Source organism: Charadrius vociferus, unplaced genomic scaffold (genome assembly GCF_000708025.1).
Source record: "Charadrius vociferus isolate BGI_N301 unplaced genomic scaffold, ASM70802v2 scaffold549, whole genome shotgun sequence".
Lineage (NCBI taxonomy): Eukaryota > Metazoa > Chordata > Aves > Charadriiformes > Charadriidae > Charadrius > Charadrius vociferus.
Genome location: NW_009650103.1, coordinates 4,762,548 through 4,771,397, shown reverse-complemented (window position 1 = coordinate 4,771,397; position 8,850 = coordinate 4,762,548). Strand labels below are relative to the sequence as shown.

The window sequence follows — 8,850 nt, the reverse complement described above, 5'->3', positions numbered from 1 at the left end:
CGCCCCGGCCCCGCCCGCGTACACACAACAGCGAGGGGCGGACACAGGCAAACCGGAGCGGCGCGGGGGGAACACCGGCGGACACGAATCTGCTCCACAGTCACTGAAAAAGGCTCGAAACGTGGTAACGGCAGCGGTGAGCGGGCCTTGCGTTCCGGTTCTATTACTGCAAGACAACCCAAGGCGGTCGTTCCTGACGCGGAGTGGCGGCAGCTCCACCTCCGGCTGCGCTCTTCCTTCCCCGAAACTGCCGGCGGGAATACAGACGTACAGCTTTCCTCCCAGAGACACCAAGAACAATGGCAGAATAGTTTCTCGTATTACATTGCTTTGGCGATTTACAGATCCCTTGCAAAGAAAGTCTGTTTGCTCAAAAAAAAAAAAGTTTATTCGTATATATCTGTATATTTTAAGTAAAATATCTGTTTTTACCAAAATACGATATACAGGTACATGGCTGTAAAATAACTTTAAACCAATTCACTATAAAATTACTTTTGGTAATAAATAATCTGCTTCTCAGAGCAGCAAAACACTCCTTTCACCTCCGCAGAGGGACTGTTGGGGACACAGGTCCTCTGCCTTTCCAGAACGCTCCCTCCCTCTCCCACCTGCGTTCCCCTCATCCTTGCTGAACCTTGGCCAGGGCAGAAGCAACTTATGCTTTTTAGCCTGTATGAGGCAAAATCCTGCTCCGAACAAGTCACTTACAGCTGAGAACTGATAATAAACATGTGCCAAAAGAAATCTGCAAAGTCAAGGGGGCAGACGCTCTCAACAGGCTTTGCTCTTGAAGGAGCAGCAGCTGCTATTGCCTCTGGTACGACCTGCACCGCTCAGGGGCTCCCTGGGGCCAGCAAGCTGCACCGAGGTCTGCTCTCGATGCGAATGAAATGAGGATCTTTAAAAGCAAAACATCTATGAGTGCATCAGGGCAGCTGGCACATTAATAAGTCAACAGGAATGCAGAGACACTCCTTAATCCTGGATTAAGGATCTGTCAGATTCAGAAATCTTGAACTATATCTCATCTGTCTTGGCAAAGTAACAGTTTGGAGGGGGGAAAAAAAAAGTGTAGCTTACTTTCAGTGCTAAATACAAAGCAGATACGTGTGTCTGATGTGTTCCTCCCCTGCTTTATTTGTGGACATTCAGATCTTCAAAGCACTTGCAATACATTTGGTCACAGAAACAATATTGCTCTAAAAGTCAAAGATATTAAAAAGTAAGAGAGCCACCTCAGGAATGTATAATCTCTCTGCTGGAGAGATTTTTGCCCTGTCCTCCGCGCCATTATCCCTCACATGGAAGCCGACTGCAGCTAGTCTAGTATTAGTTACCGAGTTGCACAGAGCAGCCTTCAGCTCTGTGTATGAGATACTTTCCCTTGTTTGTAAGATTGCTCTTGCTGTTGCTGCCTGCGGAGCTCCCTCGGTCCCAGGAGCAGCAGCAGCCACCGCAGATCAGCTACTGACACTACGCAGCCACTTCGCATGGAACGGGCAGGACTAAACGAGGGCTCTGCCACTGCTATCAGTGCTGACCTGCAGTCAACAGCTACTGAAGAATCTAACATAGATAAAGCTTTTACAAAAGAAGCCTCAAGACAAAAAAATTGTTCAGACAGATTCCAAGCTTTTTAGCTTTCAGGAAAAAGCAGACTTGAAGCACAGCATGGAGTTACAGCACAAGGAGGGCGGCGGGGCAGGGGAGGTGCTTCACAACAACATGCCGGGGATGAGTCTCGGAGCGGCACTTTCATCCCATCCTTAGAGGAGACACCTGACCAGAGCTACTGAAGTAGCTTTTGAAGATTTTGAATATCATAATTTGAAGCGTAATTTCCTGTCCTCCCCATGTATTTCCTCTGAGCCTTAAAAGATGTCTCTACACATCTCCCTGGGGAATAGTCTTGAGTGGTTTAGTAAGTCACAACTTGACAGATGTTTTGATGAACTACCCAAACACACCATCCTGAAACTTCTCAGGAAAGCACTCCAGGGAGCAAGTCCATTTTGCACAGCTCACAGAAGTCAGTGCTCCATTTAATTCACCCATGAAGCAAAATGACAGATGACATCCCGAGAGTTATTAAAAACCAGAGCATTAAAGACTCATAACCCTATTTCCCGCTCTCACTGTTACTTGGAGAAGTGAAAAGGGAAAAACCAAAAGGCAACAGCAGTAACTCTGGCTGGATGTTCTAAAGCCACTTTGAACAGGAGTACAAATAGAGGTGCCTATGGTGGGAGCAGGATTCGTTTGAACATATCACATACGTAAGTAGGGAGCTAGGCAGAAGTAGTCCAGTAAGGACACATTCACTCCAGTTCACATTCTCCTCTCAATATATTACACACAGAATTTACCCTTTTAATTCAGCATTGCCTGGTGGTGGCAAGTCTTCACCGCTAGCACAAGCTATAAAGATATACGGAGAAAGGGAGAGCAAGACAAGAGGGAAGGCATTAGGCCTGAGAAGAAAAGGGTTTGTTCTCTTCTCACCTAAAAATGGTTCAGTCTTTGCTTCACTTCCACAGTGAGGACTGCTAGATACATAAACCAAATTTTTCTTCAGTACATACAAGCATACATCGAGAAGGTACCTACGACCATAGCACACTGCACACAGTAGCACAAGTTTAGAATGACTTAGTAAGTTCAAACAAGACAAGCTTTTACTTGGAGGGGAAAATATCAGTATTTTCATCTTGAATTCAGTTGCTTTGGGTGGGAAGGGAGGGGGCTGGCTCAAAATCCAAGACCAGATACTTATCCTATCTACAGCTAGGGCAGACAGAGGGGATCAGCCTTTCACTTATGAAGTACAATTCCGTGCTCCTGCCGACACAACAGGAGTGAAATCTTCATCTTTGAACATGCCTACCAGCAGCGTACCCTCTGAACCAGAGATGAGTAGGCAAGAAGAGAATGAGGGACCTCAAGAATGAGTTTTTGACTCATTTTGACAGTCACCACTCATAAGTTCAACCTCTGAACTAATTTTCAAGGCCTTATATTCTCCTCCTACATTCCAGCTTCTTCAGGTTTTTTGTTTTGTTTTTTAAAAAGCGCATTCTCTATCTAATCTGTGATTAGATCTACCTTGGTAACAAGCAAACAGAACCTCTTCTTAGGGCTGCAAGGTGGATCAGAAGCCTCTCAGATCACAAGCAAGGACTCCTCGCTTCAGCCCAGCTAAAATGAAGACTGGGTCCGGCAAGCCTTTCCCAGTTAACGAGCAACGTCCCACAGAGGTTCACCAGCCCACACTAACGGAACCATCATCACTCCTATGCTTGGAAATATCATACTCTTTTTCAGATATACGGAACCAAAATAAGAACAGCTTCATCAAAGCAAAAGCTAAAGCAAAACAAAAGCATTTGGTTGGAAGGCAGTGAGCTGGGGAAAACTAAATTCCCCTTTTCCATGCAAGTTGAACACTGCTGGAACAGCAGGCAGGGTAACAGAGAACCCATCTCTCACTTGCTGCTGCATTAAAGGCTTTCTGTATCTTTAGCTTCTATATAGAATCCCATGTTTTAATAACGGAGGACCTCCTACCAGAAAGAAAGGCAGATCATCGGCTTCACAGTTAAGAATACACGAATCTGTAATCACCGTAATAAATACAGGAGTACTCATTCCCCTGGCTAAGTAAGGCCTCCTGTACCTGAAATCAGTTATGAATTACTTCAGGGTCCAAGTGCAAGTCCTTGGAAAGAGCGAATTACAATGGCAGAAAAGCCATAACCACTACAACAACTACAAATGATCTGCAACACCTTGTAGAATGCACCCAAAATGGCGTATGTGTGTATATATAAATTTTGTATATAGACACTGTACTGTTTCATTCTTTTTAATACATATACAAGTACCTGTACATATATACATATTTACAATTTACACCAGCCAGTAGATGTATGCGTATTGTACATATACACACAAACGCCTAGAATACACATGCACACACACAAACACACACTCTTTAAAATAAACTCCACATCTCAACAAAGTCCTGCCATAGTCCAAAGAAGAGCAGCACCAAGTGGTGGGGGGCTCAATATACCAGCTTCAAGACTGCTTAGAACAAACACGAGCATTCACAGAATTTTTTTACACTTGGGAAATTAAAGAATGGACGGCAGAAGCTTCAGCCCAGCTACAAAGAACCTTCATGCAAACTTCCCAGCTACACTCCAGCAATTCTGGCTGTTCCATGCTGTGCTCTCCTCATGTGAACGGGGTCCATCAGTGCTGATCTGCTGCCCTTCGCTATTCCGGCTGACGAACTCATACCCTGTACAACGGCATTACAAACAGGTCTACCATAACGCTACGGTAGTCACAAAGTTCTGCATTTTTTTCACGTAAAAACAGAGGCATGGCTGGGGTTCAACATAAAAGCACTGATCAGACTTGGCCTTTCACTACTTTTCTAGCAGCCCATGGAACAGTGAAAATGGACTTTTTCATTTAATAGTTTAAAATATTCTTGGTTCCTTCTCCTTGCTCAGACCTTTACTGTCAGAGGAGCTGCAGGAGGCCCTTTAACTCCGCAAGGAAGGCAGCACAGTCCAAATGAGTCAACAAACACTTTTCCCAGCAGTCCCAATAGCCTTCTCCAGCAAGTGCCGTTACAAAGGTCACTGTACTCCTTAACGTAGCCAGACTGAGCATTATAGGCTGAGGAAGCCAAACATAAATGCAGCCCCTTAGTTTTACTGGTTCAAAGATAGGAGCGAGATGCAATGGTGGGCATGCAAAACACTAACAGGGCTTTATGGCAGCACCCGCTTTGTTTAACCTGCAAGAGGAGCACCAGCATCGCTCCGAGGGCAGAGGGATCCAGCACAGATGGGTCAGATAAATGAGTGATAGGAAGGGTTCGTGATCAGCACCATACGGGACATTCTTTCAGCTCCTGTCAGGGACTGGTAACACTGTGGGAGCCACACACTCCATCCACACATGGAAAGGAGGGATAACACCTGCTGGAAATGTAGGAATTTCAGTCTAGTACCTCAAAATGAAGAATGCCCTCTCCTCCTGGAAAATTGTGGCAGCAATACAAATGGCAAGATGACCCATACTACAGTGAGAGATGGGGGCTAGCTTGCTTAGTTTTGTAATTTGTTAATCTGCTAACCATCTACCCAATCAAGCAGAGTGGAAATTGTGTGCTTGGCCAGCAGTACAAAGTTCATATATAAAATTGCTGTGTCAAATTTATAGGGAGCGTTAAGTATCTTTACAACTTCACTTCAAACCCACTGCTCCAAATGCAAATTAATAGTCCACAGTTTTGTCTACTTACTTGCCTAAGACTGAAAAAATATATTTGTTATGAAGGACTCTGTTTTATTGCTATTGTTGGTTTGCACTGTGTGGTTCCATCTTTACCATTTCAAATCCAGACTCTTTGGGGATAAAATACCGTTTTCTATTGATTTTTTCCAATTTCTTAAAATTGTATAAAAATAAAGGATTTCCACAAATGTGGGCTAAAGGTAACCAATAATACTTCTATGCTCAGGATCAGCTTTTGGAAATGTGGTTGATAGCCACAAGACCAGAAATAAACCTCTAGCGATTCTTTAGTTTAACATTTAAAAGACATGAAAACTTCTGCTTATAAAATTGACCCCATACAGAATGTAACAGCTAAACTAACAGCTGTTTATTATTACTTTTTAAAATAATGGTCCTAAATTTAAAAATAAAATCAAGTACTTCCTTTTATGATTTTCACATTATAAAACTGCACCATTCAAAATCTGTGGCCAGGGAAACCCCTTTGCAGTAAGACAGTTTCTCTTAATAGTCATCGAGGGTGTTTTCCAGGAAAACATTCCTAACATCCAGTATGGAAGCCAGCTCCAAAATGTGCTTTTGGAGGTGAGGGTTCTCCACCGTTTCATCTCTTGGCAGCTGAGGATAAGATTCTGGATAATTTCGAGTCTCCTGCTAGATGACAGTGAAAACAAAGAGAATCAGATATTGATTTATTTTTATACCCTTTAGGAAGAAGATCGCAAAAGGCCAATTTCACCTAAGAGGTATCCTAATTTGTTTAGCATGCCACAGAAAGAGAAAATATTCTAGCATTTTTAGTTTTCTCTTTCCATTGACTCAGAGATGGTCATAGTGACAACACAAATGCCTGTTCATCTAAAATGGTTAATAAAATGTTCACAGAAGCCTTGCAAAAAAACCCAAAAAACAAACCCACAAAAAATCCCCCAAACGAAAAAAAAGACAACAAGACTTCACATATACTTACCTACTAGGCTGGACTTCTTGAAATTACAGACGTGCAAGCATCTCCAGTGGGAGATTCATCTCATCCTAAACAAGTGTCTAAGACACTGGGGCAAATCTATCCCCACTAACAGAAGATCTGCTTCTTTTCCCTGGTATCGAAGAAGCCGAGGTAGCTAACTTAGGCTTGGAAAGCTACTAGATGTCTGCAGTTAGTTGAATATTGTACGCTTCTGTGATCTGACTTCCACTTTTCTCTATAATGTTTAAAATGGAGCTGGCAGTTTATGTGCCAACACTCACATATATGAAATGGTGTAGATCCAGAAGCAGAAGCAGACTTCACTGTTGGCACAGCATTAACCAACAGGGAGGGAAAATACCATCTTCCTGTTTAGCTTACGCATTTACACTTCAAAGACCTTTCAAAATCCATTCACACTAGAATATGTTCCACAATAACCTTCCACTCCTCCCCATTTCCTCTTATATTCTTGTTCTACACCTTTTTAGTTGTGCAAAATTCATAATCTTGAATTATCAAGAGGGGTTTTGCTAGCAGACAGGGCTGTTCAGAGTGACGTAAATGAGTTATAGTATGTCTGCTACTTATGTAGAGGAATAAGGCTTCAGCAAGTCAAAGGCTTCCTGCCTTTGGAGAGATATAAAGGCACAGATTCAATACAAGCTGTAGGCATTAGCATGCGAGCGTCAGTTATCCTTCTGAAGTCACAGTGATACTCTTAGCCCTAAGACCCTTCCATCCTGAGGCAGTGCAATTCTGTATGTACTGGACTGTCGTTCTCACAAAAGGATAGATATTCCTGCATACCCGGAAAATTTTGTGCATCCTCATAGTAGCCGAACAGAAGATAAATCTTGTTAGAAGCAAGCGAAGAAATTCATCCCCAAAAAATTGAAGAAAGGACTGATCTGTAGAGAAGGCAAAGAAACCTCAGTTTAGAAAGACATGAAAGGAAAAAAAAAAAAAAGAAAAGAAAACAAAGATTAAAAAAAAGGAGACTTGGGGGAAACCACTACAAATACTTGTGCACTCCCCTTATTCACTCTTCTGTCCCTTGGAAAGACTGAGCAAGAAAAAACAGCATCCGCTAAGTCGCACGCTATGGTTCAGTTGTGCATCTTTAGGCACGTACCTATGGATCGGGAGTGGGTCAGCAGCTGGGCAATATCTCGGTTGATTTTTCTAAGGTAATCTTGACACTTCTCCCACAATCCTCTGCGCATGCTTGATAATCCAGAGACAAATAGGAATGCCATTAAAGGATTGTTCAGAAAGAGCGTGAAGAGGCTACCCCGCTGAGACTGATCTAAAAGAAAAAATTAATAAATCAATAGACAAAGAGATACCTTTGGCACATGAAACAGAAAAGCTGTCCCTGCCACAGAATGAAGTCGGTCACCCGCTAAATTCTGTAACAGAGGAACTACTCCTTTGTGTTAGTTACATCTTCTCTCCTCTTGTGGCAGATCTGTTCTCAAGAAGATGCAGTGACTAGCAATAAAGGCTTACTGGACATGTGCACTAACACCAAGAGAAGTGACATTTTCTCATTAATGGTGGGAGGCCTCTATCTTCATTTTGAGCACGTAACAAATACAAAAGTCATAACCGAAACACCAGATAGGATATACTGATTATAAATCCTAAAGAGAAATATTAAACATGGACATTCTTATTCCATTCAAAGAACCAGGCGGTTGAACCTATACACCCTCCCCACAGTCTACATAGTTGGCCTTTTGTTGCGCATCACAATATCCTAAAGCCTATTTACTCCATGCAGTTCAACATGATACACAGAGGTCGAAACTTCATCTCAGTCAACTGGGAAGTCAAGAAGAAAGGCAATGCACATAAGATCATGGGCCCAAACAGTAAGGCCACTTCCTCATCAGCAAGGATTACTGACTTGTTTTGATGCACTTCCTTTTTTTCAGGACTCTGGCACACAGCACGCATGCTATAATGCCATACTGACACAGGGGCTCAGTTAGGCTCAGCTAAGAAGTCTCTGCATGGTGCTCCAGTGCCCAGTGTAGCACCCCCTCAGAACTACAGCAAGACTTTCCTGACTGGTCCATGAACACAGTATGAGCAGCCAGTATTTTATAAAGTTCTATTTTTCAGAGTTGCTGTTTAAACAGGATTCATTATCACAGTACTTATTTTCTACTTAAGTTTCAGCTAAATAACAGGAATAGTTTCAAAACAAACGAGAAGCTTCCACTTCTTGCCCATTCTCTCATGATACTTGCCTTACATCACTCTATGTGGCTTAAGCGAGATCTCTGTACTTGTCTTTGTGATGGATAATAACCTGAACATGGCAAATTCCAATGAGAAAGTCTGGAATGATTCATGCTTTATAGCAGTTACAAGGACTGAATACTATAATGTGTCATTGCCTGTTCCTACTATAAATGCACCTTCTCAGAGTATACAAAGCCAGCAGTTTTCCTTAATTTACCCTCCAAAATCAGAGCAAGATCTGAGAAGATTTTGTTCTACACCTGGCATTTAAAAGCTGATACCTTAACTGACTCTGCTCACTTCCTGGG

General features: G+C 42.6%; 1 protein-coding gene across 1 annotated transcript in view; it reads right to left on the bottom strand.

Moving 5' to 3' along the window:
* Positions 1-5,303: 5,303 nt before the first annotated feature.
* The window catches only part of SCAI (suppressor of cancer cell invasion), a 28,184-nt gene continuing 24,637 nt past the window's right edge, over positions 5,304-8,850 (bottom strand). The window contains exons 14-16 of the mRNA XM_009892285.1: positions 7,425-7,598; positions 7,100-7,200; positions 5,304-5,973 (exon numbers count right to left, since the gene is read on the bottom strand). Coding sequence (XP_009890587.1) covers positions 5,824-5,973; positions 7,100-7,200; positions 7,425-7,598 — 425 coding nt within the window. The 3' untranslated portion in view covers positions 5,304-5,823. The remainder of the gene's footprint in view (positions 5,974-7,099; positions 7,201-7,424; positions 7,599-8,850) is intronic.